Source organism: Cryptococcus depauperatus, chromosome 1 (genome assembly GCF_001720195.1).
Source record: "Cryptococcus depauperatus CBS 7841 chromosome 1, complete sequence".
NCBI lineage: Eukaryota > Fungi > Basidiomycota > Tremellomycetes > Tremellales > Cryptococcaceae > Cryptococcus > Cryptococcus depauperatus.
This window is the reverse complement of record NC_089468.1, coordinates 144,660-171,696: the sequence shown is the minus strand read 5'-3', so window position 1 is coordinate 171,696 and position 27,037 is coordinate 144,660. Positions and strand designations below refer to the sequence as shown.

Genomic DNA, 27,037 nt, shown 5'->3' with positions numbered 1-27,037 from the left:
TTGTAAAAAAAAACTAACTTGAGATGCACAATTATTTCTTTTCATTTGATATATCCTTACAAGGTGACTCACTACGGCTTCTAATCTGTCCATCGCGTATTACTGAATCCCCGAACCGGCATTCGGCTATCTAACTCAGTAAGCGAAGCTCATCGCTTGCCGAAAGTGGGTTGCGTCAAGCAGTAATACCTGGACAGGTTTATAAGCCGCATGAGCGGATACATCTAAAGATTTCTCATCCTAGGTTTACATTCTTTTAGTCCCATTCAGCTTTTCCTTGATACTATCGTCTCTTCTTAAAAAGATCATAGAAAAATGCCTGCAGCCACTATCAAACCAAGACTTCCCTTAAGTCCTCCTCAGAAATGGACGAAGCCTACGCTCGAAAACACTCATGGAGGCAAGACATACCAACCTACCCATCCTGGCTTGTTTGTCGTAGAGTTCACTGCTGAAAAAGGCCTGGAAGAAGGATATACCAGCCGACTTGCTGCTGCACGCGTAAGCCCTGACGCTGAGTGTCAATTTGAAGCTCCAGAAAAACTGACAGAGAGGGCAGGATTTCGAACCAAACGAATGTATAACCCTTTTGACGAATATCAGTTTGGCTCCTGAGAAGGCATATTCTTCTGTCCAGTTTGGTGTCGAGCCAAACGATCATTTAGAATTAAACTCGGATTTGTTATTTAGCACGTTTTTGTCAACACTTTCCTCATTCCTCTACTTGAGCCAAGTTGATACAGTCGCTTGTAGTGAACCATTCTTGCTCCCCGTCAGTTGAGGTACGCTTCTCTCTCCATCCTGAAAAATGGGCAATCTACGCCAGGAGTAAAGGAGTGAAAAGGGGCGAGACTTTGACATTCTTTTATCCCAGTACAGAGTGGGATACGGCACAAGGCTTTAACTGTGCTTGTGGATCCACTGTGAGTTGTGGTTTATAGAAAGAAATATGGCCTCAGTCTTAAGATGGTATAGATGGCTGACAAGGTGTTCAGGATTGTTTGGACAAGATCCAGGGAGCCAAGTATATCTCACTGCAAGACCTTGAGAAGAGGAGCTACATCAACAGGCATATCTTGGTTTTAAAAGAGGCTCAGCAGTCCAGCAAACCTCTGTTGGACGGACCATAAAAAAGTTTTGTAATCCCAATGGATCAAGGCTTGAATAAGGTCATGGTCAGCTTGAGATGTTGGAGTTAGACTCTATGAGATGCACTTGAGGTAGAGTCTATCGATAGCAAGACTTTTGACGTCAGATTTGTATGATCATTTTGACTATGCCGCCTCATTCAGCAAACAACGACCGTTATGCATCACTCGAGTGACTTACAAGCAATAGACCACAAGCATACATGTGTCGATGAGCAGTTTCTCTCTGTTCTTGAGGCTGACTCGCTGAGATTATGGTTGAAATGTGGAATAGCAGTATTCAGTTGCGACAAGATGAAAGTAATAATAATAATAAAAAGGATAAAACAAAAATACATGATCCATTTTCATGGTAGATGGATGAAAAGTATCAACTATAAAAATAAATGAAAACTCAACAAAAAAGAGTTTCGAATGGGAGTCGAACCCATGACAACCAGATTTGCAATCTGATGCTCTACCGCTGAGCTACCGAAACGAAACTCCTCCAACACAGAGTGTGCCATAATGATTGGTATGTAGGAGTCAATATATGGGTTATAGGACAATGACTATTCAACTTTCCTTTTTTCCGAACCGGGCCACTGGACGTATAATCCCAAACGCGAGTCTACGTCATTTGGTTGTTTACATTTTGTCACTACGACGTGCCTCTTTACTTTGGCGATCTTATCTATATTTGTATCTTTTCTATATTGTATTGGATCCGAGCATTGAATATATAATCTAATCCCTATTCATCCATCCACCAGCATTCATGAACATCGTATAGAGACACTTGGCCTTTCAAGGTCTTCCTTTGTGTACCCTCCACTTCACTATAACCGCACGTCACCCAGCAGGTCCACATCACACGTGTCTCAAGAAAGCAGCCCCGCTGGCAGTATCCTATACATACTTGCTTTGGTTTTGCCTGTCCCTCTATAACCAATCCTTTGTTGGTATTTGGTTATTGACTTGCAATCTCTCAAAACCCAAGACCATCGATCATGCCAATTACGCCTCGACCTATCCCTTCTCACCAACGCCACCCTCGACGAAACTATTCTTCTCGCCCTGGGTCTGGTGTTGCAAGGAAATCTCTCCCAACCTTTCAGCTTCAGCAGCAAGAGTGGCGAGCAGAGGTTGCGCTTTTACCCAAGGCTGCGCCGAGGAGTGCACCACAAGGTTCGTTTATCACGCTTGCAGCGGTCGAATCGAGCGACAAGAAGAACAGTGTGAGTGGTAGTCTTGAAGGGAGAAGGGAAGTGGGACTAGAAAGGTTGATCATTGATGGAAAGGGTAAGAGAGAAAAGCGAGGTGGGTGTATGGTATCACCGGTCAATGAACACAATCTGACATGGCGTAGCCACGATGGCAAAGACATTTGGATTTGATTTTGTCCCTAATCCGTCTATCATTCCCTTGCCAGACGTACCTTTGGCAGGAATGAGCCTGCTCTCAGCTTCTAAAGTAGTGTATCCTACGCCTGCCGAAGCCTCTTTGGCTCTGGCGACGACGCCCGAAACACCCGCTCTCTTGGCTGAGCGTTTTAATGAAGAGGATGAGGATGACTGGGAGCATATCTCTCCTGTTGATGAGCGAGGTGAGAGTCGCACAGAGGAAGAAAGGGATGACAATATCTGCAGCGACGGTGAGGAAGATGTCATTGTTCTCGGCGAGATGGAGATGGAACACAGCATAGAGGATGCGAGGCCTGAGGTTGATGGGAAAGAAGCATTCAGTGGACAAGAATCCAAGCCTACTTATGCTGCTGCTGTAGGACGATTGTAACTGTATACCATGTCGTTGCGTCTTGAGTAACCATGTATCTTGAGGTCGATCCTCTTGAGAGCCAATAGTTTCTCGATGATTTTTTTTGCTGGAATCTAGCTGACAAAGAGGGCGCAAGTCGAAGCAATAACAATGTCTCCAAGAATTAAACTCAAAGCGCTCAATGAGACGACGCCCTATTACACTTTGCCTTTTATTGACAATTATCTGCATTCATGGTCTCTTGATCTTTTGAGTTTGCTTTGGTGATTGTCTCGCTTGCTGTAGTTGCGGATATGGTAGCATTGGCTGAGGCTGTTTTCATGGCAATTTCCTAGAGATAATATTGATTGCGAGTGAAGTCTATAGAGAGCAAAGGAGTAACTCTGCGCCATGCTTTTGTTTGAACAAGGTTATTGTATATCTGTTTGCCTTGATTGCAGCACACGTTTGACGGAAGAAAGTAGTTGAGAATTGAAAGAATGAAATGAAATGGGAAAAGAAATAAACGAAAGAAAGAAAAAAAGACTCATTTTTGGCTAATTATTGATCCCAAAAAAACTAAACCTCCACAACCACAATCCTTTCACAACACAATTCAATCCTTATTTTCATTGCCTTCCCAGCCATGACTGGCTGAGTCATTTTGAATCCTTCCTTATCATTCACTCACTTTCTGTCAGTCTTCATCTTGTTCAAGTCGATGTTTTCCAAGAAGCAGCATGGAAACTCCTTACGAAGCACACAACCATCCACCTCCGCCTCCCCGTCAATCTTCACTCGCTTCTGCGAAAAAAGGCAAGCAAAAGAGATCCTCCTTTTCCAGTGAGCATAATCCTGGAAGTACTGTTCGAGCATTCTCTGCCTGTAAGAATTGTCGCAACAAAAAGATCAAATGTCAACCAGGTCTGCCCTTGTCAGGTGTAGGCACCCCTTCCATCCATCCTCGCTCGCCTTCCTCTCTAGAAAACCCAGGAGCGAATCTGAGTGCATGCCAGCAGTGCGTCCAGGCTGGTTTGGAATGCACCTATCCACCTACGAGGGATAGGGCGGCGTATAGCAGGCAATATGTTGCGAATTTGGAAGCAAGGGTCCAAAGTCTGGAAATTTTGCAGGCGAGGATTATTCCCATGCTCGAGGCTTATGAAGCTGGAAGTGAAGACGATATCAAGCCTGTGCCGTTTGATTTGCCTACTCGCGCCCTTCCTAACCCAGCAAAGGGGCTGGAGGGCGAGAATGAGGTTGGTCCGCCTAGTGATGAGCCATCAAACTCCGAAGTCGAAGATGCAGGCCAAATCACCCAGGATGATCGAGGAAACTATCGCTGGATTGGCTCGTCAAATACCCTGTCTCTTCTCGACTCTTTTTCTGGACGTCCACCCAGTCGTTCTGTTGCGCCTCACACCCAGTCAACACAGACTGAACCAGCTATATGCGATGTATCCACTCTTGATAAGCCGGCAAGAGATAACAATCCTTATTTTGGGCCAGTGGCTGGCTCAGGCGTCGTGAAAGCTCTTCCGGATATAAACGAGGTGCAATATCCAACCAAAGAAAAGGCTTTGGAAATGATTGACGCCTTTTTCTCCGAGGTACACCCTTGCTTGCCAGTTGTACTTGAGCATGATTTTAGAAGAAATTTTTGGAGCTTGTTGCAAGCCCGCGAGAAGGGCGATTTATCATGGGGCGGAGGAGTAAGAGGGATTGTATCATGGAGATGTTGGCTGATAAGGTGGTAGTTCATCTCGGTTGTATTTGCAATATTTGCTCTAGGTGAAAGAGCTATAGTGACTTCCCGAGCGTGGCAGCGAGAAACAGAAAATGCAAAGGCAGGAGAGGTTAAAACGGAAACTGTCCTTCCAGGCGAAGCAGAAGCTGGAGTTATCTGGTATGAAAGGTGAGACCTGAACCAATGCCCACAACCGGCTCTGACCAGAGTATAGAGCCCAAATTCTACACTACACAACTCTCAAAGATGTCAACATCCATCAAGTCCAATGTCTTACTCTACTTGCTGCCTTTCAAGCATCAGTCAGTGCTATGCCAATGTCTTGGCTTCTTGCTGGACAGGCCATCCGTGTAGCTCAGGATCTTGGTTTACATCGCTCTACAGCCCGGTTACCAATAAGCTTTCAAGAAAAGCAATTACGGTCAAGATGTTGGTGGGCAATTTACGGACTTGAGAGGATGATGTCCATTTTTCTTGGTCGCCCCTTGGGAGTTGACGATTTAGATGTCGATGTGGCATACCCCGTAGAGGTGGACGATGCAGCTCTGGCAAAGATGGAAGCAACTGCTATTCAGACGCCAACAGATTTGGAGAAAGAACCAGAAGCTTCTACCATGAGCGGTTTTGTTGCCCTTACAAAGCTCTGTAAAATCGCAGGAAGAGTCGTACACCTATTGTATCGACCTTCTGGGGGAAGGTCAATGAATGATCAAGGCTGGGCGATGGTCCAGCAGAATGCAATCAATAAGATGGATATGCTCCTGCGAGATTGGTTAGAAAATGACGTGGTATGTCTAGTCCTCCAAGCTCGTAGTTATCCAGCTGAAAGTAGTACAAGCCGTCAAAGTACAAAGACCCCTCTGAAAGTCACTCAATTTCGCTTTTATCTGCTATACTGTCAAACTCTTACTTTACAATCCTCATCACGCTACATCGCAATTTCCTTCCATCTTCGCCCTTCTACCCTCGGCCCAAACCTCCACCTTCGTCTCAATCGCTAACACATTGTATCGATGCTGCAAGATCTGTCATCCACATTGCGAGTCAGAGCCGCACACTTATTCCACCCAGTCATCACTTGGCAGTCTATTGTCAATATTTATGGTCGTCAGCTGTCATCTTGCTGTTGTGTGAAGTACAAGCTAGAGAACAAGTGGTTATCGAGGCCGTCGGCTCTCAAGTGGAAGCCTGTAGACGGTGCCTTCAAGCTCTTGAACCTGTGTGGCCTGGAGCAAAAAAGATGAAAAAGTTGCTCAATGATGTTGCAAGTCGAGCAAAGGAGGTTGTAGTTGATCCAAATGTCTCCAGCAAGAAACGCAAGCTTCATCGAGAAAAAGATAAAGCTTCCATGGCTCCTCCTTTTCACGGTCCCCAGCCACACCCTTCAACGTCATCGCCTACGTTACATCAAACTCAACAAGGTTGGCATCCTAACCCTCATTCGCAAGCTCAAGGGCACAGTCATTCCTCAAGCTTACCTCCTCCAGACAAGAGACAGAGGCTTTATGAAGTTTCCGATACACGTACCACCCCACAAGACGATGATGTTTTCGTATCTTCCCAATCTACCCCACAGACAGCATATTACCCTGTCTATCCCATATCTACACCCACAGACGGCCCTTCCAGGCCGTTGTCCCTAGCCAATAACCCGCAGATTCGAGGCGATCTACCTATGTATGAAACTTTTGATTTTGGAGGAGTCAACTTTGAAGGACTAGAACTTTTGCAGGGATTTGGAGGTGGTGTATCACAATTCTGGAACAGTTTGAATTACATGGATGGCGGATCTACCACTGCAGGAAATGCAGGAACGAGAGGCACAGGGGGTTATACAAGCGCGAATCTTTCTGCAGGATCTTCTGCGCCTGTAACGAGCACAAGCTCTCAATTTTTTTCCGAACAACTTACGCCCACCTCGGGTGGACCTTCTCCTGGCAGTTGGCAAGGACTCAATACGGGATTGAACAACGGCAGTGCTACTCAAGGACAAGGGGGTTATCAGCAAGATGGGATAGCCAACGTGGGGCCGGGGGTGGCTGCATTCTGGGAACAAGTTGTTGGAGGCACATTTGACTGGCAAGCGGATCCCAATGTGCCTTTTAACATCTAGGCATATTACTTATTGAAAATCTTCTCATTAGGCCGTATTTTCATTATCACCGCACCTGTTCAATACGTACTAGTATTGCTATCTATTGTGAGTGACGGTCGAACCGGATCATTGACAAGATTTTCGATATCCACAAAATCATCTCGTCTCTCTGTGAATCTTGTAGTTATTATCATTGTGTCACAATTGGGACTGTAATATAAGACTGTACTTTAGGCTGTATAGAGGATATAAAAGTGTCGGTTAGCATGATGTCAGATTTATAAATGACCTTGAAGTACGAGTTCATTTGTTCGAGTAACAGTCAACACGACATGTCGAGTAATGAGATAGGATTTGGGAAGCAGGTCAACAATGTCGACGAAAGAGACGAATCAATGTCGGTTAATTTAGTTACAGCTATTATCATGCCATAATATCTGACTATCTGTATCTACCTTCATGGCAATTTTGCAACAAATCTACCAAGCAAGTTAAAAGCTTCCAAAGCCATACAAACCTTTACTGGAATGTCCAATGGTAAATCTAAATATAACAATGTCTTCACACTCAAGAACAGATTATTCTCCCCTCTCACCACCCATGATAGATTAATGTGCAGTAGACAAGGCCTTTGTACTTTTCTCGTTCACATCAGTTCCTCCCGTTAAGACTGAGAAAATAATATCTTTGCTCGCATCCGGCGACGCTGTGCTGGAAGCGGCTTGCGTAGGGTGAGAAGAGTAACGAGTCAAGGTATTATCGACTGTTGTCCAAGATGTGATGTACACTGTCTCGACGTCGATTTCATACTTTGTTACTGTTGCGGTGGCGTCCGGAGCTAATGTTTTTGTATAAGATGGAGCGCTTGATGTAGCAGTTTCCTTTCAGCGACTGTGACTGTGGAATAGAGGAATGAGAATAATAAACTCGCAGTTGTGTTCCAACTGTCTACAGATGTAGCTGTTCCATTGCTCGCACTCGTGTACACGTCTTGAGTGTTGGAAGAGTGATTGAGAGCGGAAGAGCTGGGGTCCGGATCGCTCGACAGTGCCATTGTCAGAAGAATCAAGGCTTGGTTCACTGGCAGCAACAGCAGGGGACCCATTAGCAGCGCCAGCCACACTACTTGGCGAGTCATTGGTAGGCAAAGCTATTGCATCTATAGCGCTCTGTGAGCTGCTGAAAGGTAACAAGTCGCCAGTAGGGTTAGGCTTATCTGTGCAAGAGCCGTTGCCAGAGTCTGATGTAGAGGAGAAAGTAGCTAACGGGATATGAATATTGATGACGCTCGTCGAGTATGCATTGGCTGAAGGGCTAGGGATTAAGGACGAGGGTCTGGATTTTTACCGTCGTGGTGATAGGCTGCTAAGGGGAATGGGCCGCTGCATCAACCGGATAGAGAGCTGGCAGAGTAGGAAGCGACTGCCGATGATATCCAAATAGACGCCGCTGTGACAGTCCCATCGTTGCTGATATGTATGGTTTAATCCTAAATCTCATCTGCCTCCTGTCTTGCTCATCAGTGGCGACGTTGAGGCTGAAATCAGCTGGTAAGAGGACACAGCTGTGTAGGCTTAAGAACGACCTCAAGAGTGATGGTAGGCACGGTATCGCTTGCCAGCTGACTGGCGTTGCCATCTACGGCTTGTTCTACTTGATTCCACTAACCTTCTCCTTGTTTACTCTCACCAGCCATTTGAGAGTCAGTAGCTAACGTGGACGTGGACTCGACAATTTGGGCACTGTATGAGACTTGAGAGATCGTAACGGGATCATACACTGTATAGGTATATGTTTCGAAAGTAGTTGTAATCGCCAGGAGCGCTGAAAGAGCGTCTACCGAAAGATTGCAAGGATTGGAATGAGCAGTGTCTAGCCCAGGATTGACATTAGCAGGTCCATCTACGAGCTGCGTTTCTTCGCCACTCTCTTTGCTGGAAGAAGTAGCGCTTACTGGAATGAATGCCGACAGAGAATAGTCACATAGACTTATAGAGTTTGAATTTGCACAGGCAGATAGAGGGCGGTTCAGAGGATGGCATGATTTTTAGCAATGCAGTGCTGCTCATCCTTTCCTCTCCTTGATGCAAATCCTGCTGCCTATCATAGATTTTCGAAAATTGTGTTCAATCCCACCTGCCACCCGGCAAAGCTATAGCTTGCGAGGCAAAGAGAGGTCAAGGGAAAGTCTTGAAGGTGACCTTTACCATGTCAGCTAATGGTTTTCCGGCAATCAGAGAATGAGTGAAAAACAGCCTCCAGCGCTTATAGCTATATTATAGAGAGAGGCAAAGAGTCAACCTGTGAGCCTTGTCAGTACCAGATGAGAAGTGCCGTCAAGACTCGTTGAAGTAGAAACAAGAGATGTACTTGCAAATCTCTAAATGATGAGTTGCCCCTCCAGGGCTCTATCTTCGCCTAGTTCTCATCCTTATAATCTTGTAAATGCAAATGATAAATCATATCTGTTGGTTGGAACATTTCATCTGATGGATAGCAAAGGTGGAGGTTGGACACCCTGCTCAATAAATATTACGTAACAGTCATATGTCTACACTTTTTCGCTTTTTCTACTCTTTCATTCACATTCATTTCTTTCAACTTTTAAAACATCTTTCCATCATGCCACTTGGATCCAGCTCCCGTATATCTCTTTCGTTGTCCGTCTTTTCACGGCTTGGAGCTACCCGTGGTGTACTTCATCGCGCCCGTCCACCTCGCAGACCTGTTCTCGCCTCACCACACACCCCAAAACAACAGTTACCCACCTCTGGTACTTCTCATCCAGTCGCTCCTCCCTCGACTCCGTCAGTGCTTTCCACTTCAGCAAGCCTGTCAGACACTGGCCTCACCTTCTGTCACTCACCACCTCCCTCGGCCCCGTCCTACAAGACAGGAGCAGTGCCAGACTTTATAAAGTGGACGGTTGGAAGTCAGAGTGTACGACTCAGCGGAGAAGAAGGTGCGGTAGAGCTGGGAAAACATGGTGCAAGGGTATGGTATGGTGAAAAAGTAGAGTGGGATCAGCAAGTAGTGGAAAAGATGAAGGAGATGAGAGCAGAGGGTAAGAGTAGAAGAGAGATTGGCGAGAGGTGAGTCCTGTTTCGGTGTTATGTGAGCTCCATGTTTAAAATTCTGCAGCCTCCAAATTCCTTCTTCGCTGCATCGTTTGATACCCAGAGTGGCTCCTCTCTCTCATACTCAGGCTGCGGCCAAGAGGCAATCAACGGAAAGGCAGAAAGCGAGCTGGGGATACCAGAAGAGACTGGATAGGGATATTAGGCAAAAGAGAAAAGAGTTTTGGTAGCTGCATGCAGTCGTATGAGATTTTGTATAATCTTATCTGGCAGCGTTATTGATCTTTTTTTTTTTTGATATTTAAAAAAATTAAAATTGACTTTTCTCCGCATCCCATTTTACTTTTTCATCTCTTCTGTTCTTTTCATTGATAAAATTGAAAATGAAGTAAGTCAATAACCTATATCCCATATATTCGAGCTGACAGATGCAACAACAGTACCGTGAAAGAGATCAATCGTATCAATCAGCGTGAACTTGAATTGGGCGTAAAAGGCTCATGGCATGATGAGTACAAAGGTGTCTCTATAACTATTCATGTCATTGACAATCATTAACTCATGTATAGACTCTGCATACATATTCGTAGGAGGACTGCCGTTTGATCTCACAGAAGGCGATCTTATCGCCATCTTTTCTCAGTATGTCTCTCTTGCCTAACATTGTGCCAAAATGTGTACTCATTTGAGGCATGTTTATATAGATGGGGAGAAATCCTTGATGTCAACCTTGTGAGGGATAAGGAAACTGGCAAATCCCGTGGCTTTGGCTTTTTGATGTATGAGGATCAACGTTCTACCGTCTTGGCTGTTGACAATATGAATGGGACGACCATCATTGGGCGGACGATCCGGGTGAGCCATTTTTCGCTTTTTAGTGCCACTATAGAAGCTGAGAATGGCTCTTCTTTTAGGTTGACCATACCAAAAACTACCGACAACAGGGTACTCGTAACGCTGACGGAACGTACACAGAGCCCGATGAACCTGTGTACAATGCTGCGCCTCCTATCCTCTCTGATTCCGGCGACTCTGGATCATCCGTCGATTCTGAAGCCGAAGATGGCGATAGAAACGCAGGTGGTATAGATGAAGAAGATCCCATGGCAAAATATTTAAGAGCTGAAAGAGCAGCACTCAGAGCGGAGAAAAAAGCAAAAGAAAATAATGGAAAGACAAAGGACAAAAAGAGAAAACATGAAGGAGAGACGAAGGAAGAGAAAAGAGCAAGGAAAGAGGCCAAGAGGTTAAAAAAAGAGCAGAAAGCACAACGTCTGAAGCAGGGGAGTGAAAAAGAGAGGGACTTGAAGCCTGAAATGAGTAAGATGAGAGATGATAGAAGTGAAGAGAGGAGAGGGGAATCTAAAGAACGTTGGGCTCGCTCCCCTCAATATGCCAAGCATCGAGAATATAAGGATTTTCATAGCAAAGCGGATAGAGACGATTGGCGTCAAGGTCGTTGGGAACTCGAGCGTGACGAGAGGGGTAAGCAAAGGGGCGAGACACACGAATCCGAATATTCAAGTAGGAATAGGGAACAGGATGGAGACAGGAGGAGACAGGAGACAGAGAGGTCTGATTGGCAGAGATCAGACAATAGGTATACAGATAGGGACAGAGATGATAGATACAGAAGAGACAGAGATCATGGTAGGTATTGAGTGTACAAGGAAGATGCATTCTGTACATCTTAGAGATTCACTTCTACGCCTGGTAATGTGTTCAGGCCGTCTTGTCTTCTAATGCATCCTTGCGGACTTGATTCCATTCTTGAGGGGATATTTTTGTGGGAGAGGCCTTGAGATTCGGTGCAAGATATCCGTATTTAACTGGGTTCGTATAGTACACTAAGCTCACTGGTCAGTACACCGAGACGACTTGCGAATGAAAAACACACGAATGTCATTCTTTCTTGTTGGCAATGCGCTTTTGAATTCTCTTCCCTCAAACTTTTCAGGATACCACTCCCTTCTTAAACTCAAATTATTATGATACACTGCCTTGACCTCTCCTCCAGCTTCTATGATGGCCTTGGCCGCTTCCTTACTGTATCTAGACAGCTCAAGCTTGAGGGGAGGGAGAGGGAGTGTAGGATCCACGTCGCCGAGGAGTTTTATACCTGACAGATGGGAAAGACCGTGGACTGCGTTGGAGGATAAGATGGTACGGAGGGTGATGGGTTCATCAGGTGAGATACGATTGGAGGCAATCCACCGCTGGAGAGTTGCAATTGACAGTGGAGCGTATGTCTTGGATGTGCTGTACTAATGTCAGTCTTGTTACAATGTAAAGCAAGAAAACATGCAAGTTGATAAAACCTCTCTTTGGGATTCTACGGTATAGAGGAGTTTGGCCACCTTCAAAACCCAGTCTTACACCTTTACCACTCCTTGCTTTCTGCCCTTTGTGGCCTCGACCAGATGTACCACCCTTTTGACTACCAGGACCTCTTCCATATCTTGTGTCTGTTTTCGTAGATCCTGTAGCAGGAGAAAGATTACCTAAGTGAACGGTGGAAACCGTTCTAAAGTTTGAAGGGAAGGATTTCGATAATATTTTTGATGTTGCCGCGAGAAGTGTCTTAATCATTATAAAATAATGTTGTAAAGTAATATGATGATTTTTTGAGAAATGAGATGAGAGAGAAGAACTGGATTATCAGCGGGAACAAATTGCCATAAAATGCCACATAACATTTTCTCGTACTCGAGAATTAAAATTAAGATACAAATGTTTAACAACAAAGTGCATGTCAAGAACTTTGATAAGCTCTATAAAACACTTTTCTGCCACCAAAAGCATACGGGTAGCCCCAAAAACATACCAACCAGCTTTTAAATCACTCTTTCTGACCAGACAGCTCAATATGTCGGCTCCTGTAGAGGTTAATCTCCTCAAGGATGAAGTGACTGGAGAAATGGTGTCTAAATCGCAAGTACAATAAAAAACAGCTGAAAATGGCTAACAAGTTGACAGTGAACTAAAAAGACGACGAAAGGAGCGTTTAGTGGCCGCTAAAAAGGCTGATAAGATGCTTTTGAGAAATGAACACCACTCCACGCCCAAGGTCAAGCCTGAAACTCAAGGGGAAGAACCAGAAATGGACGCTACTCAATTCCATGAAATGAGATACCAGGAAATTGCCAAGCTTCGAGAGACTAAGCAGCCTAATCCGTACCCTCACAAATTTCATGTCTCTCATAGTGTACCAGCTTTTGTAGAGGAATGGGGTAAAGAGGGTACTCTAAGGGAAGGCGAGACACATTGTTTGGGCAAACCTGTAAGCTAGCACGGGACTGAGAGACAGCTCTGATGAAATGATAGATCACTCTTACAGGCAGAGTTTACACGATTCGAGAGTCTGGTCCCAAGCTGAGGTTTTACGATATCAAACAAGACGGCGTCAAGCTTCAGCTCTTGGCTCAAGCTCAGTAAGTCTGATATATCCCTCAGTCTCAGGGCAAAAGTACTGACCAGCTGTTTTACGCAGAAATGCCTCCTCACTCGAAGAGTACACAGTTTCTCACAAACTTATTCGTAGAGGTGACATAATTGGCGTTACCGGCCTCCCTTCTAGGTCCAAAACGGGCGAGCTATCACTTACCATCTCTTCCATCCAACTTCTCTCTCCTTGTCTCCATCTCTTGCCTGGCCGAGAGGGTGTAACAGACTTGGAGACTAGGTACAGGAAACGTTACCTAGACTTGATCATGAACCCTTCTACCCGAGACATCTTTGTCACCCGATCCAAGGTCATCAGTTATATACGCAAATTCCTGGATGACCGGGGATTCCTAGAAGTTGAAACACCCATGATGTCTATGATTGCTGGTGGAGCTACTGCCAAGCCATTTGTTACCCATCACAATGATCTCAAGCTCGACTTATTTATGCGTATCGCCCCTGAATTGTATCTCAAGGAGCTTGTCGTGGGTGGCCTTGATCGCGTTTTTGAGATTGGCCGTGTGTTTAGAAATGAGCAAATAGACATGACTCACAATCCCGAATTCTCTATTTGTGAATTTTACATGGCCTATGCTGACATGTACGACGTTATGGAGATGACGGAGGATATGATTGAAGGCCTCGTCAAGACTCTAACTGGCGGTACCAAGTTGACTTTCCACCCTCAGGGTAAGGGAGAGGGTAAGAAGTCATATGAGGTCGATTTCAAGAAACCTTGGCAGAGATTTGACATGATCGAAGAGTTAGAAAAGCAATTGAACGTCAAGTTTCCCCCTGGAGAAACTCTACATGATGACAACGCTAACAAATTCTTACGTGATCTTTGCGAGCAGGTCAGTACATCTTTCCTCTATCTATGTGGTTTATTGACGTGAAGATAGCATAAAGTCGATTGCAGCGAACCCAAGACAAACGCTCGTCTCCTCGACAAACTCGTTGGCGAATACATTGAAAATAGATGCGTTAATCCATCCTTTATTGTTGGTCACCCTCAAGTTATGTCCCCACTGGCCAAGTACCACCGATCTCGCCCAGGACTCTGTGAACGATTTGAGGCATTTGTCTGTACCAAAGAAATTTGCAATGCCTACACCGAGTTGAATGATCCTTTTGACCAGAGAGATCGATTCCAAGAACAAGTGAGGCAAAAGGAGCAAGGTGATGATGAGGCGCAGGGTGTAGATGAGACTTTCCTCGATGCGTATGTCTTGATTTTCAACCCGTTCCATGCCATTTGCTAAAACAATGACATAGTCTTGAATACGGATTGCCTCCTACTGGTGGCTGGGGTCTCGGTATTGACCGACTTGTCATGTTCCTTACAGATTCTTCAAATATCAAGGAGGTTTTGCTTTTCCCAGCCATGCGACCTGTTGTCGCCAACTCTGTTGAAGCAGTGCCGCCCAGTATGACCGCAACTCAGGCAGCCAAGGAAGCCTCTGCTTGAAAGATTACTACATAAAAAATACTGTATGCAGAAACTGATAGCGACAATTATAAATTAGATTGTTATTCTGCCATGAATATCTTTATATCTGGTTTGCGGCCGTTAAGGGTAAAATTGTGACAAGTTGAAGACTTACATACACATGTTACATTTCTCGTTGCCATCGATTAACTTCGGGGTTGCGATACGATTTAAAGCAATCACGGTAGAGAAGTAGGACGGAGATAACTCTTCTAAACAACCACCATAACAGAATTCCTTAAAGATCTCCTGTGAGTCTTCTCATTGCTTCTTCCAGACTCATTCCTGCAATCTCCTCATCCCGTAATCCGCCCCCGCCCGGCAACGCCAAAAGGGCTCTTGCAAGGGATTCATGTGTAGCAGTCAGCGAAGCATAATCCCCTTCGCCAGTAGCGTGGTGGAGGGTAGTGGTCGATGGCGGAAGCGTGGACAGAGCAGAAGAGGATACAGAGCCATTTGGGTGCGAATTGTGCCGAGCTTCCGGTTCTGGCTCAGCTTGAGGTGGAAGAGGATTGTCGGCATCTGCTTCTAGTCCTAAATGCTCATCTATCAAGGCCTCGCTAGCTGATGAAGGAATAGTGCTGGCTGATTGACCAGGTCTATCGGCCAGTGCAGGATCGATGCTGAATGTTTCGTCAAGTCCATGATTCGTTAGGGATATTGCTCTATGCCTTTCAATTGTCCCCTTCTTTACAGCTGGCTCTGATTGCTTGTCATGCACGCAAATTTCCAACGAAGAGCCAAACTCTCCTTCAAGGAACTCTGAAGCCTTCCGCTTTCCTTTCCCTCTTCTACTTGCGCTAACAACAACATTCGATACAAAGTCAATACTTTTTACTGATCTGGAGTTCTTGATAGGCCCTTTGAGTTTGCGGTAACGATTGTATATTTCTGAATATTTATACTTTGTTTCTCGAGCGAGGGCTATAGGCGGTGGAAGATTCGGATCTACAGACGAAGGGTCTATAGCCACCTTCTCGAGGTACTGCTCACAATCACCATTAATCACCAGAAGGTAACTTGAAAAAACGTACGGCTCTCTTTTCGTCGTCGTTCATATCAAGAGCACGACGAATCTCGTCAGGAGTCTTGCCTGCGTGAATTTGACAAATCATCCATTCATCGACAGCCTTATTCAATCTTCCACCATCTCTATCATTCTCTGAATATGGGTCTAATACAGTTAGCCATTTCCATAGGCCACGCAATAGCAAAAGACGCACCATGTCCTTCATGCTTCCAATAGTAACAGACTCGACAGTCGCCTGTCTGCATCTCACTCAATACAATCCTGCTCGGGCAGGCGCATTTGACGCTCTTTTTGGTGTTCATTCTCAACTTTTCTTTCGGCAAATTGTTGGAATGTTGAGAAGAGTAAGTTCCTGCATGATGACATGTGTATGTCACTTTGGCAGCAACCGGTGAGACACGGTTTCGACGCCGTGTCTTGAGAGGAGCTGCGCGGGCACGCTCTTCGGACGACATTGCTGCATTATAAATTCAGTCGATAAAGACTGGTCAAGTCAAACTCCACTAACCTTCCAACTTTTTCTCGTATTTGGCCAACCTCGTCTGTAACCTCTCTGCTGATCGCTTGTCAGGCGTAGTCGACCTGCGCTGTACATAATGACACCAGCTGCTTTCTCCTTCCAGCCACACATCAAACATGGCTCTGTCTATAAATGTATAGTACACTGGCGATGGGGTCGTCTCATCCGAACGGATTGGCCGCTGAAATGGAGCTGAGCAAACAGGAGGGTCCATGATAGGGTTGAATTCGCTACCAAGCATGTGCTGATGTCCTATCGGTGGTAGTTGAGAGACTTCATCCCCATGTAGTTTCTGTTCGTCAGCCTCGTCTTGGAGCTGATGATGGGTAAAGTTTTCATTTGGAGATACACCGTCTTCCAAGGCAGCAGCAGCCTGCTCGGCTTCTGCTCTAGATTGCTGCTCGGCCTTGAGCAACGATTCTTTGATGACTGCGTCAATCTCTTCTTGCGTAGGTTGGGCCGACTGGTGCACTGAGCCGACGCCGACATTGCCATGGTGCTGAGACTCTTGGTGGGACTCTGCCTCTAGAGTGCCGAAAAAGTGTTGGGTATCCACAAGAGCCGCATCAATGAATGGAATATCATTCACAGCCGCTGCGAGATGTAGAGGTTGATGATTGTTCATAATGAACAAGGTGAATGTCTAGAGTGGAGGTCAAAACAAATCATATGTGAGGGGAAGAAAGAGAGTAAAGTTATTTGGGGGAACGGATAAAATACGACGGAATTATTTTTTTGAGAGGGGGGGGGTCTCATCAATTATTATTTCTGGTCAAATCCATTTCTATATATATTGTCAAAGTCGTTTTACCTTTTGATAAGCAATATGGCAGACCAGTCACTAGCAATTGAGCCTTTTTTAATACTCGCTCGCTCTACAAAAGGAGCTGCAGCGGCAAAAGTGGTATTAGACGTTACTGCTGCAGTATGTCTCTGGTGAGAGGGCAATACTGACGATAGCAGCCAGGAGTGTATGTGTTTTCAGAATTGATGGAGATGCCAAATATACAAGCGGTGAGTAGCTAGTATTATTTTTATCTTGATATAGTGGTTAGCTAATTGCAAATGAGCAGCTGGCTTCTGATCCGTCAACAAGTGGACATTATCGCCTCTTGGAATTATTCGCCTACGGAACTCTGGGTGATTATGAGGGTAGGTAGATGCTCAGCTTAACCACAGAAAATGGACTAAGGTCGATAAAAGAGAACAAGACTGGGCTCCCGCCATTACAAGAAGCTCATATCAACAAGCTCAAGCATCTTACCCTCGTCTCACTTGCATTGCAGCATCGTGTAAGGGCCTGTTCTATTGGCTGTCTTGTATCAACTGATATTCAATTTCTGCTTAGTCCCTAAAGTACGACAAACTGCTTTTAGATCTTCATCTCGAGACAACCCGACAAGTAGAGGATCTCGTCATTGACGCCATTTATGCTGGTCTTTTGACTGGTAAACTCCACCATGACACTCTTACCCTCCACATCGACTCTGTTTCGGGCAGAGATGTCCGCTTAGAAGATGTCGCCAAAATGCAAACTTGTCTTCAAAATTGGTGTACCACTGCTGAAACATTACTGGGTGCTTTGGACGATCGGATTGCCGACCTTAGACAAGCGGCGATCAATGATCAGAATGAAGAATCATCGTACAAGAAAAGAAGGGACAATACATATCTGCAAGTTCTTCAAAACTCCCAAAACAACAAAGACCAGAAAAGGAATCTGAGAGAATTGGGCAATGTTGCCAGCACTTGGTCTACTTTTGACACATTAGGCGTCTCCACCGGTCAAGAATCCTCAGAGATGTCAAATGTCGAGCCCAAATCCGGCCAAGAGAAGATTGCAGGCTCGAGGCTACTCTCAGCCCTAGCAAATGTTGGGAGCATCGGTGGTGCCCTTTCGGGCGGAAGGAAGTGGGTGCGCTCGCATCTCATTGCCTGCCTTAAAATGACTGACTTTTAATCTTTTGCAACCGAATCAGTAATGCAACTCGTAGCGCGTCTGGACGAAGCGACGACGCTGGCGTCATTGCGCCGGCATCGAAACGACTGAGAGACTAGAGGAAAATTGTGGGCATTGTATCATTGTAAGATAACTCTACGCATGTAATTGTATAACTAGATGCAAGGTTAGTAGTCACCATATCATGTCTCTCGGTGAACGTACATAGATCAGGACACCATATACACACATTCTTGACCCTGCTTCCCTTCCTAAAAAGGTTTGACGGAAAGACTGGGAAGATGAGGAACAACTTGAAAAAGTTACGACATGTAGAGTTTACCTCCCACACATTTGTGTCCGGCATGTCCGCTTGGAAGGTGGAGATATCCGGACATCAAATTTCACTCGGAATGATTGTCATTTGTAAATTTCTTCAACTCTCAATATACATACAATAAAAGAAATGGGCCAGAAAAAGCGCCTTGATACTTTTACATCTATTCAGCCTCCTAAAGGCAAGAAAATCACCTTTGAAGAAGGGTCAGATGTAGATAAGCCGACACTCGCCGTTGACTCCGATGTCGATAATCTCTCCAGTGCTATTGAACGCACGGAAAAAGAAAAAAGTCAAGAGGAAGATGCAGAAAGTCAAGATGAGGCGCCCGAGACTGTTGATATGGGTGCGGCCATGCAAGCTGAGAAGGCAGCTACTCAGCGTGAAGCAAGGTGTGTTTTGATTATCCTGTCATGGTTTGTCACATTGACAAGAAATTGATAGAATGAGAACGGAAAAGAGTCAAGCTGCTAGAGTCAGATCACAAGCCATACAATCCAAAAAGGCCGAGAAACGGTTGGCTTCTAGTCAGATTTCTGCAGGAAGGATGAAGGGCAAGCGTCCGAAGGGTCAAGACAAAAGCAGTCCAACTCTATCGCAGGAGGGAAACAGTACGGATGAAGAGGGCGAGGGTGAAGATGTAGAAACAAAGAGATTAAGGAAGAGAATGGAAGCGGCCATGGCTCAAGCTGGAGATGAAGAATCTGACATGGACGACGAAGAGAGCGACGACAACGAAGTGGACGATTCAGACCGACAATCCTTTCATACCGACTCTGAAGACGATGCTGATACCTCTGACGTAAACACTTCTGCAGAGGATGAGAACGTAAGAGATGATGCTTCCGACGACTCGGAAAACCTTGACAGTATCCAAATCGACCCCGCAAGCAAAGCCAAATGGAATGAGATGCAAAAGATGATGGAAGCTGCTGCCGAACGATCCGGCTTGAGCTCAACGCTCAAGCCAGAAACTCAGGTTGTGGGGAAGAGCGAAGGATCGAGAAGAGAACGTGCGGAAAAGAGAAAAGCTGGGGAATCTAATCAAGCTGAAGAAAAGCCCAGCGAAGAAGAAGACAGTCAGGATGAGACGCAATATAACCTGGTTTCCAGAGTCAAACCTCTTCCTCAGTCCATTCTCCAGGCCGCGGCTCAAGCTGAAGCAGAAAAGGCCCACCAAAGTGAAATAACAAAGACTGAACAAGCAACAGACGGAAACAAAGCAGGGAGAAGAAAGAGGAGAAAGATCGAGAGACCCAAAACCAGCAGGAGGATATCGTGCGTGAGATTGTTATGGTTGTGGAGTTTTACTGATTTGTTTGTAGAGATAAAACCACCTTGCGTCTTCTTCCACCAACACTATCTACTACAAGCAGTGTAGGCCTTCCGCCTGTATTTGATCCCCGGGTCGAGTCTAGCGCTACTGCTCCAGCGGGAAAAGCTTCAATCAACAAGTTTTATAGTCGGGCAATGAGAAACAGCGGGTCGATATCTGAGAGAAGATCTTTGGATGGACGAAAGAGAGCAGTAGGACATCTTTTGAGATGAGAGCGTTACTTAATTTGTATGCATGTACCTATCAAGTTTTCATTATTGGATATATAATATTTTGTAAAGGCAAATTAGGCAATCAAAAACGGGGGTTTTGTCATTCTTGGTCCCCATGCAAAGCAGAAAATATGCAAATGACACAATTCTTGGTAAATGTCAAGGCGTTTTCTCAATAGGTCGTAATGTATGATCAAAAAGTCGTATACAAAAGAACAAGAATGCAAAGGGAATTATGGGTCGTCATTGGATGCTGGAATATGTGCTGTCGAAAGGGTAGCTGACGTGCGAGGAAGTCCTGGGACAATCTCCTACTCTCTAGCCCACCTCGAACTGGATCAATTTAAGAGGTTTTTCAAACCTGCTTTTGATTTTTTTTCCTCCGTAGGAGGTATTTCTTCTCGTTCAGAGTCTCTTCTTCGATCTATGTTTGATAGACTATCCGTCTGCTGCTCGCGCTTGTCAACCTCTCGATAATCACGTTCGTCAGGAGTAATACCCCGATAACCTGGGGGTGGAGGTACAGAGGGTCCGTTGACAAATGCAGAGTAGGCAGCGCTTGAGCGCGACATGTAAACAGGCCCAGCATGAAAGCCAAGTCCTTGAACCTGATGCGGAGGCGGAGGATTGACAAAATTATCCCTTGCGCCCTCCATACGCGCTTGGTACTGTTCGCCGTGATAGCTATTGACTGGAGGGGTACGGGGAACAGTAGCCGAGCCAGACCGAGCAGTCTGTGGTAGACGGGTATCCGGAATAGGTGTGGACCGATAAGCTGGAAACATGGGCGGACGTTCGTCTAGGTGGTGTCAGTGGTGACAGACGGATAACCACACTCACGACGGGCACCCTTTCCACCCTCGCGCTCTCTGCTCAAGGAATCTCGCTCCCGTCCACCTCCACTGGCCATTGTAGCTAGCGCATCTGACGCCATAAATGCTTCATACTTTTGACGCATATCCGCATTCTGACGGCTGAGCGTATCCTGCAACGCCCGTATCTCGGGCGAGTCTCCTAAACCGCCATTAGCGACCGACGACGCCAGTGCCACTCACGTCGCTCTCCCGCTGCCCACCCAACCATCTGCAGCAGATAACTGGTAAAGTCGAGACTGCTCCTCACGTGCTCGACACGATCGTTGTTCAACACTTCTTGCAGCCTCTGCACCCGTTCTTCCAACATGGCAACCTGGGCCAGCAAGCTATCCATCATTGGCGATTGGCCATAGATGGGTGACTCGGGATACCCCATTGGATGGTACCGTTGCGCGGGCAGAGGTGGCCGACTCGGATCCGGATGGAATCGAACTGGCGGCGGCGTGTCCGATGGCGGCAGCATCCGAGGCTGTCGTTCCCACATCCCACCCCGCGATGGCGGCCTGTCGTCTTTCCGAGCACCCAAATCGTTATACGGGTAAAACGACGACTGCTGCGAATGCGGCGACGACACAGTACGGTAAGGGTCCCGCATCCAACCCGCGACTGCTTTTGACATGTCCGGTGGGTCCTCGGTCGGAGAGGTGAGCGAGAGGCCATCGTGTGTCGGCCTCGACGACTTTCGCTTGATGCTAGGCAGCAAAAGAGGCTCGCCGCGACGAAACAAAGAGTGCCTAAACTCCCATGCCTGGGGATCCGTTGTCGTCGAATAGATATCATTCACCTGCCAACGTCAACAACGACCCAAACACGGCCACCAACCTTGTTGAAACTACAGCCATCAGCAACATCCCACACTGACGCACTCACGAATACATATTCAACTGCCGCACAAAACTCTGCCAATTGTTGTGCTTGAAATACCGTGGCAATACCACCCTACACCCATCAGCGCTATCCGGCCTCCAGACCTACTTTGAAAACTCGGTCGGGTTTGGACAAGTAAACGTCTTTCCCTCCGCACTCCAATAGATCAGCCCCGTCTTTGCAATCTCCTCGTCCTCCAACATCGAATACAGCTTCCCTACAAACGCCGCCTGCGTCTTTGGCGGTGGATTCACCAACGGCTGTCCCGAGGACAAATTGAATCCGCCTGGCGGACTCGAGTGTCGCGACGTGCCCGTCGACGCGGCGTGACGGATTGCTTGCACCGTCTGCTGTCCCTCTCCGCCGTTTGAACTCGTCGACGATGCGTATGGCGACTTTGGCGACGCTCCTCCCAGCGCATGGCGATGCTTGATTTTCTTGTCGATGGTGTCGGTGTGGATGGATAGCCTGCGTTTTCCTTCTGCCTTTTTTGCGGCCATTTCGACGTGTCAGGCCATACGCGTCTGTCCTCCCCCAGGACCGACAAGTAGAAGAGAGAAATCAAAATAAAACAAATCAAGGAAACTTTTTTATATTGTATTTTCTTTTTATTTCCCTTTCCACTCACGTCGATCACATTGGGAAAAACTCGCGACGGTGTGTTGCCACCCGGACAGCGCTATTCTCTCCGGCGAACCGAGCTCTCCTGCCGATCCCCACCGCCAGTACATCCGCCCACCACTCTCGCTCCACGCTAGCCCGCCGATTCTGGGTGAGAAGTGTCGCCGGCGTGTGGAGCGAGTGTTGATGGACGCTAGTTCCAGTGAGATGTTGAAGCTGGCACAGAAACACGCAGGATTCGCGACATTGACGCGTTGCGGTCGGTGCGGCTAGCGCGGTGAGAGTTTTACGACTTTGCCCAGATTTGTAGATACATAAAGGCATACGGAAAATGATTATAAATATTTGCCACCACAGATTGCTACAACAGATACAAACACAACTCGTCCTCGCTCTGGCTCATGCTCGCAAGTGGTGGGTGTATCTGACTGGGACAGGCCCCATGTAGGCGGCATCGTCGTCGTTAACGGTGGACAATGGCCCAGAGAGGCGTATGGGTTGAGAGGTGGTGGTTTGGAGGGAGGACTGGGTACAGCTCTGGAGGCGGGGTGGCGTCTGGGTGTTGGCGCGGCTGCCAGGTTCTTTGCCAGGTTATGTGCCGTCTTGGGAATAGGTAGAGGTAGCTGGTGGATGTTTGCCTATGCCAGTGTTGCCTACCGTATTCGGTCCTCGAGATGGCCAGCGGATGCGACGTTGAAAGTGGGAGTAGACATTTGAGCGGCTGTCTGTTGTCGTAAGGTTGGGGTCTTGTCCACCCGAGGTGACATGTACAAGAGGTGTGAATGAAGAGTTGAACGATGGGCGATCGTACTTCACGCCGTGCTCGCTGTTGCCGTCTATTCCCACCCAGTCGAGTTTGTGAGAGGGCGGGGCTCTTCTATGGTGGATCGGGAGTAGTAGAATGATTCGGGTCTAGACTTTTCTGGCAGAGGTCCAGGGCGACGGAAGAGGAACCAGGCGAGAAAGGAGACGAGGGCGACAACTCCTTCCTGGCCCCCACCCAGGCTGTAGGCCAAGGTCACAAGATTACCTGATCGAGTAGTTACCTTGGTCAGTATCGACAGAAGCGAAGAGCTGTAGTGATGTGCCGCTGAATCTGGGAGATGTCAATCGCCACCAGTTGATCCAACAGGACTTCTTACGCCGAGTAGGACGAGCCGCCGTCGTCTTTTGGAAAAATCGACCGAGAGTTGTCAGGATTGGCAGCAAGCGACATGTCTTTAATGATGGAGGTGCAAACCGTCCCAGCAAAAGTCACAAACACTTTATATGTGTCTGTTGAAATAGATCAAAACCTACTCTTGCATCCATTATAGATTTCTGTTTACGTCGGAGATCGCCGAAAAACAGAAGAGTGGAGGTTTTCAGATGTATAGATGGCAACAATCTCAGATCTCTCCGAACCAGCCAGTAACCGAAAAAGTCAAAAGGCTATCTTGAAAGTGATATATAAAGAGGTCAGAGGCTTTTCGTTGGTTTTTTCATATACTAACGATCTTGGGATTGGGTCGATAGTCACGGCATCTGTGTACGACAATACCTTGTGTTATGAAGGAGGAGCGAGGCCCATGGTCATTTGTATAATGATTCATTATCAATCAGCCAATGCATCACTACTAGTCCAGAGAAGTAAGTTGGAGCCGTATCGCCGTTTACAGCCAACATTCCAAGAAGATATATGGTTTTCAGGAATATTTTACTAGTCGTCCGTTACAGAGGGACCACCCTGTGACCAAGATGGTTGGCCAAAAGAACTTTCAATCGCAGTAGCGGAATGTTGGTTGATGAGCGCAAGGCAAGAAAAGTCGGCGATTCCCTGTAAACACAGCTCCCTATGTGTATACTACGCAATCTCACAAATTATCGGTCTGTTCCGATTCGGTTTCCCTGATGTTGTCCAACCTCATGTTTCGGTTTGAGACTGATGGGTTTGAAGCCGTATAGCTGATTGAGCTGTTGCATTGATTCAGAAACGACTATAGGATGCTGATATGTCACATAACAAATGTAGAGGATACCAATTGGAGGAGCAGAAGAACAAAAACATATTATATTGAAGCTAAGAGTATAGCTGCCCAAATATAGCCGAAATACAACCCGTTAGGAACCGGATCACCATCATCTCGTTCACTCCGAAAACCATAGAGCCATCTTCATCTGACCGAATTCGTGATCGATCCCAGTGCTTGAGATTGGGTTGCTTCAATATAGTCTGGCGGAAGTACATTCGCATCATCGCCATTCAACTGTCTCGTCCCTTGGCTGTCCTGAGTTCTTTGCCAGTCCTCATAAAACGAATCTGCAAGATCACTCCCTTGCGAATCGATAGGGCTACCGTGAAGATGGAGAGGTTGAGGGTTGAGGGGTTGTTGACTGTGGGGACTTGTACTCTCCGTTCCAGCGGTAATGGGTCTGGTATCCGGATCAGCAGTTGTGTACATGTGTTTTTCGTCCCGGCCCGCAGGGATTACACTTGAGGCATAGTTGGTTGGTAAAGGAGACCTGCCAGTAGAAGGAGCGTACGACGTCGGCATGGCAGACGGGGCATACGCACTGAAAGGATAAGAAGAAGATGTGGAAGCTGGCGGAGGGGGTATCGCGGACATGAATGGATTTCCTTCTCGTGATGCAGGTGAGTTGGCAACAGCACTTGATCCTGAGCGGTCTTCGAAACCTGTAGGACTTTGATATTCGTGAACGATGTGAGTCACAGGCAGACCAGACCATGCCGAAGAAGGAGCGGATGGGATAGGACGGTTTGTCGAATCTGGTCCAGATGTTGGAGAAGTAATTGAGGGATATGAGTAAATTTGGGCTTCCTGCAGGGCCTCCTGCTTAGCCTTCCGTCGCCGGCGAAGTAACCACCACACAATGATTGTTATGACAGTAACGGCTAACACACCTCCTACAACACCGCCTACGATACCAGCTGTGTTACTTTTTCCCGAGCTGGCGGGTGCCTTGTCAGTGTCGGCAACATGGCTGCCAGTGATGGAAGTGCTGGTCTGGCTCGTACCACCAATGGCACTGGGTTTGACGGTAGAATTGACGACAGCATAGTCAAAATCAAGCCGTTTATTAGAACCATCTCCGAGGTTCATCGCTTTGAGTGTATGTTGGCCTTCTTGGAGTCCGGCAGCAGTAAACACTTGCAAAGTGTCAACCTTTATCTTCTCAAAAGACATCTCTACACTCACATGCTGTATTCTCGATCAGTTGCCGGAAAGAGCCGTCGTACGTCACAGCCTCCATTCCATCTAAACTGCAGTCGTGTCAGTCGAATGCCTTCTCACCTGTCGGCATCGCCTACCTGATTGAATAATTCCCATGATCAGAGTTGACATTACCAAACAGCTGAACAGACGAACCGGAGAACCTTGTTCATTATTAGTAAATCTCGCCTTGTCATGACACTCACGAAATCTCAAATGTCGAGTATTTGGTGGAACTGGCATGGCTCGTAAGATTAAAGCACGTCTTATCGTTGGCAACAGATGCCCAGCCACTGTCATAAGCTACTGATGGAGAAGTGTCGTCGATAAAGGTGGTAAATAATGTTCCAGATCTAGCCTCTGTCAGCCTCGGACGTACAGCAACCCAAGGGCGACATACGTTGGTTGAGTAATCACAACATAGTCAATATCCAGCCAGTGGTCATTGCTGGGCCCAGGAGCTAGTGTCTGTCTGTCAGGATAATTTGAGACGGTCTGTTCTTGATGTTAGGATGAATATCGACTGCCCGTCGCGGCACCTACAATCTCATGCTCTTTGGAAGGATCAAGGTCGTTTTTGGAGAATAGCTCGGTCTGATAGACATCGGAGGCAGAATATCCATCTGCAATCATCTCGTCTCCATCGTCCATTTTCACTAGACTCTTGTGTCAACACTCAAAAGCCAGACCATGACAGAAACGCACCTCCGTAGGCTCCATGGTTGGGCCTTTTAGCCCCATAGACTGTTATCCCAGTGCCATTAAACTTGAGCTGCATGCGATCGTTTGAAATTGAAGCATGGAATGCTGAGCGGCTGTAACGGTCGATATATGGATCTGGATGGGCCGATGTTGCAGTATGGTCAACGATCCAGCCTTGGCTGTTGTTGCCCACATAGTAGCGGAGCTGAGGCGAGACATCGTCGAGCTGAGGATACTGCATGAGCGGAGCTGCTTCTCGTACGGCATACTCACAAGAATGTTCATCGTGGTAAGCTTGAATGGAGCGTATCAAGGTCGGATTTTAATCAGCCGTTGGAGAACTAGCAGTCGCTCTGCCTAGCGCGTAATTTTTGTATGCTCTGAATTGTTGGGCGTAGGGAGAAGGAGTCGCTGGCAACAACCTTTTGGAGGGGAAAGATGATTTGGAGGGCAAACTTTTCAAGAATACCAGCGAATGCATGGGATCTAGTCGTTCATGTAATCGCAATTTGCTCCAAGTCGGAAGCATGATTTTTGCCGTCCACACATTTTCCTTGTGCATACACACACTTGTGGCTTTTGATTGGAATTAACGTCGGAGAGCGAAAAAAGAGGATAGTTAAAGGGAAAAAGATGTGTGTAAACAAAGTCT

General features: G+C 46.7%; 14 protein-coding genes and 1 non-coding gene across 15 annotated transcripts; 9 read left to right on the top strand and 6 right to left on the bottom strand.

The window, feature by feature from the left end:
- Nucleotides 1-315: 315 nt before the first annotated feature.
- Nucleotides 316-1,130, top strand: L203_100068 (uncharacterized protein; the record flags this gene model as incomplete). Its single annotated transcript, XM_066209535.1, has 4 exons — nucleotides 316-501; nucleotides 560-689; nucleotides 754-923; nucleotides 996-1,130. 4 exons carry the CDS (start codon nucleotides 316-318, stop codon nucleotides 1,128-1,130), a joined length of 621 nt encoding a protein of 206 aa, XP_066065632.1.
- A 424-nt stretch (nucleotides 1,131-1,554) lies between these two features.
- On the bottom strand, nucleotides 1,555-1,626 carry L203_100067. Its single transcript has one exon. It is a non-coding gene; the product is annotated as a tRNA-Cys (tRNA).
- Nucleotides 1,627-2,137: 511 nt separating this feature from the next.
- On the top strand, nucleotides 2,138-2,921 carry L203_100066 (uncharacterized protein; the record flags this gene model as incomplete). Its single annotated transcript, XM_066209534.1, has 2 exons — nucleotides 2,138-2,447; nucleotides 2,497-2,921. 2 exons carry the CDS (start codon nucleotides 2,138-2,140, stop codon nucleotides 2,919-2,921), a joined length of 735 nt encoding a protein of 244 aa, XP_066065631.1.
- Nucleotides 2,922-3,622: 701 nt separating this feature from the next.
- L203_100065 (uncharacterized protein) lies at nucleotides 3,623-6,742 on the top strand (the record flags this gene model as incomplete). Its single annotated transcript, XM_066209533.1, has 4 exons — nucleotides 3,623-4,594; nucleotides 4,640-4,797; nucleotides 4,844-5,417; nucleotides 5,468-6,742. The coding sequence occupies 4 exons, from the start codon at nucleotides 3,623-3,625 to the stop codon at nucleotides 6,740-6,742; spliced, it is 2,979 nt and encodes a 992-aa protein (XP_066065630.1).
- Nucleotides 6,743-7,332: 590 nt separating this feature from the next.
- L203_100064 (uncharacterized protein) lies at nucleotides 7,333-8,766 on the bottom strand (the record flags this gene model as incomplete). Its single annotated transcript, XM_066209532.1, has 4 exons — nucleotides 7,333-7,562; nucleotides 7,677-7,985; nucleotides 8,393-8,658; nucleotides 8,708-8,766. 4 exons carry the CDS (start codon nucleotides 8,764-8,766, stop codon nucleotides 7,333-7,335), a joined length of 864 nt encoding a protein of 287 aa, XP_066065629.1.
- Nucleotides 8,767-9,346: 580 nt separating this feature from the next.
- Nucleotides 9,347-10,031, top strand: L203_100063 (uncharacterized protein; the record flags this gene model as incomplete). The annotated part of the gene is made up of 2 exons (XM_066209531.1): nucleotides 9,347-9,816; nucleotides 9,866-10,031. The coding sequence occupies 2 exons, from the start codon at nucleotides 9,347-9,349 to the stop codon at nucleotides 10,029-10,031; spliced, it is 636 nt and encodes a 211-aa protein (XP_066065628.1).
- Nucleotides 10,032-10,184: 153 nt separating this feature from the next.
- On the top strand, nucleotides 10,185-11,462 carry L203_100062 (uncharacterized protein; the record flags this gene model as incomplete). Its single annotated transcript, XM_066209530.1, has 5 exons — nucleotides 10,185-10,189; nucleotides 10,242-10,321; nucleotides 10,371-10,443; nucleotides 10,506-10,656; nucleotides 10,716-11,462. 5 exons carry the CDS (start codon nucleotides 10,185-10,187, stop codon nucleotides 11,460-11,462), a joined length of 1,056 nt encoding a protein of 351 aa, XP_066065627.1.
- Nucleotides 11,463-11,523: 61 nt separating this feature from the next.
- On the bottom strand, nucleotides 11,524-12,390 carry L203_100061 (ribosomal protein L15; the record flags this gene model as incomplete). The annotated part of the gene is made up of 3 exons (XM_066209529.1): nucleotides 11,524-11,648; nucleotides 11,699-12,060; nucleotides 12,107-12,390. 3 exons carry the CDS (start codon nucleotides 12,388-12,390, stop codon nucleotides 11,524-11,526), a joined length of 771 nt encoding a protein of 256 aa, XP_066065626.1.
- A 277-nt stretch (nucleotides 12,391-12,667) lies between these two features.
- On the top strand, nucleotides 12,668-14,713 carry L203_100060 (lysine-tRNA ligase; the record flags this gene model as incomplete). The annotated part of the gene is made up of 6 exons (XM_066209528.1): nucleotides 12,668-12,732; nucleotides 12,778-13,081; nucleotides 13,126-13,232; nucleotides 13,292-14,099; nucleotides 14,148-14,467; nucleotides 14,521-14,713. The coding sequence occupies 6 exons, from the start codon at nucleotides 12,668-12,670 to the stop codon at nucleotides 14,711-14,713; spliced, it is 1,797 nt and encodes a 598-aa protein (XP_066065625.1).
- Nucleotides 14,714-14,972: 259 nt separating this feature from the next.
- L203_100059 (uncharacterized protein) lies at nucleotides 14,973-16,909 on the bottom strand (the record flags this gene model as incomplete). The annotated part of the gene is made up of 4 exons (XM_066209527.1): nucleotides 14,973-15,719; nucleotides 15,769-15,908; nucleotides 15,958-16,221; nucleotides 16,273-16,909. The coding sequence occupies 4 exons, from the start codon at nucleotides 16,907-16,909 to the stop codon at nucleotides 14,973-14,975; spliced, it is 1,788 nt and encodes a 595-aa protein (XP_066065624.1).
- A 365-nt stretch (nucleotides 16,910-17,274) lies between these two features.
- On the top strand, nucleotides 17,275-18,342 carry L203_100058 (uncharacterized protein; the record flags this gene model as incomplete). Its single annotated transcript, XM_066209526.1, has 5 exons — nucleotides 17,275-17,298; nucleotides 17,358-17,436; nucleotides 17,488-17,576; nucleotides 17,633-18,195; nucleotides 18,264-18,342. 5 exons carry the CDS (start codon nucleotides 17,275-17,277, stop codon nucleotides 18,340-18,342), a joined length of 834 nt encoding a protein of 277 aa, XP_066065623.1.
- Nucleotides 18,343-18,689: 347 nt separating this feature from the next.
- L203_100057 (uncharacterized protein) lies at nucleotides 18,690-20,108 on the top strand (the record flags this gene model as incomplete). Its single annotated transcript, XM_066209525.1, has 3 exons — nucleotides 18,690-18,952; nucleotides 19,005-19,838; nucleotides 19,886-20,108. 3 exons carry the CDS (start codon nucleotides 18,690-18,692, stop codon nucleotides 20,106-20,108), a joined length of 1,320 nt encoding a protein of 439 aa, XP_066065622.1.
- A 338-nt stretch (nucleotides 20,109-20,446) lies between these two features.
- Nucleotides 20,447-22,350, bottom strand: L203_100056 (uncharacterized protein; the record flags this gene model as incomplete). The annotated part of the gene is made up of 5 exons (XM_066209524.1): nucleotides 20,447-20,907; nucleotides 20,949-21,119; nucleotides 21,164-21,717; nucleotides 21,768-21,815; nucleotides 21,959-22,350. The coding sequence occupies 5 exons, from the start codon at nucleotides 22,348-22,350 to the stop codon at nucleotides 20,447-20,449; spliced, it is 1,626 nt and encodes a 541-aa protein (XP_066065621.1).
- Nucleotides 22,351-22,678: 328 nt separating this feature from the next.
- On the top strand, nucleotides 22,679-24,055 carry L203_100055 (uncharacterized protein; the record flags this gene model as incomplete). Its single annotated transcript, XM_066209523.1, has 6 exons — nucleotides 22,679-22,730; nucleotides 22,920-23,170; nucleotides 23,483-23,521; nucleotides 23,592-23,703; nucleotides 23,864-23,928; nucleotides 23,987-24,055. The coding sequence occupies 6 exons, from the start codon at nucleotides 22,679-22,681 to the stop codon at nucleotides 24,053-24,055; spliced, it is 588 nt and encodes a 195-aa protein (XP_066065620.1).
- A 569-nt stretch (nucleotides 24,056-24,624) lies between these two features.
- L203_100054 (uncharacterized protein) lies at nucleotides 24,625-26,670 on the bottom strand (the record flags this gene model as incomplete). The annotated part of the gene is made up of 8 exons (XM_066209522.1): nucleotides 24,625-25,619; nucleotides 25,669-25,733; nucleotides 25,782-25,847; nucleotides 25,890-26,036; nucleotides 26,084-26,178; nucleotides 26,227-26,339; nucleotides 26,389-26,611; nucleotides 26,659-26,670. The coding sequence occupies 8 exons, from the start codon at nucleotides 26,668-26,670 to the stop codon at nucleotides 24,625-24,627; spliced, it is 1,716 nt and encodes a 571-aa protein (XP_066065619.1).
- Between the last annotated feature and the right edge of the window lie 367 nt (nucleotides 26,671-27,037).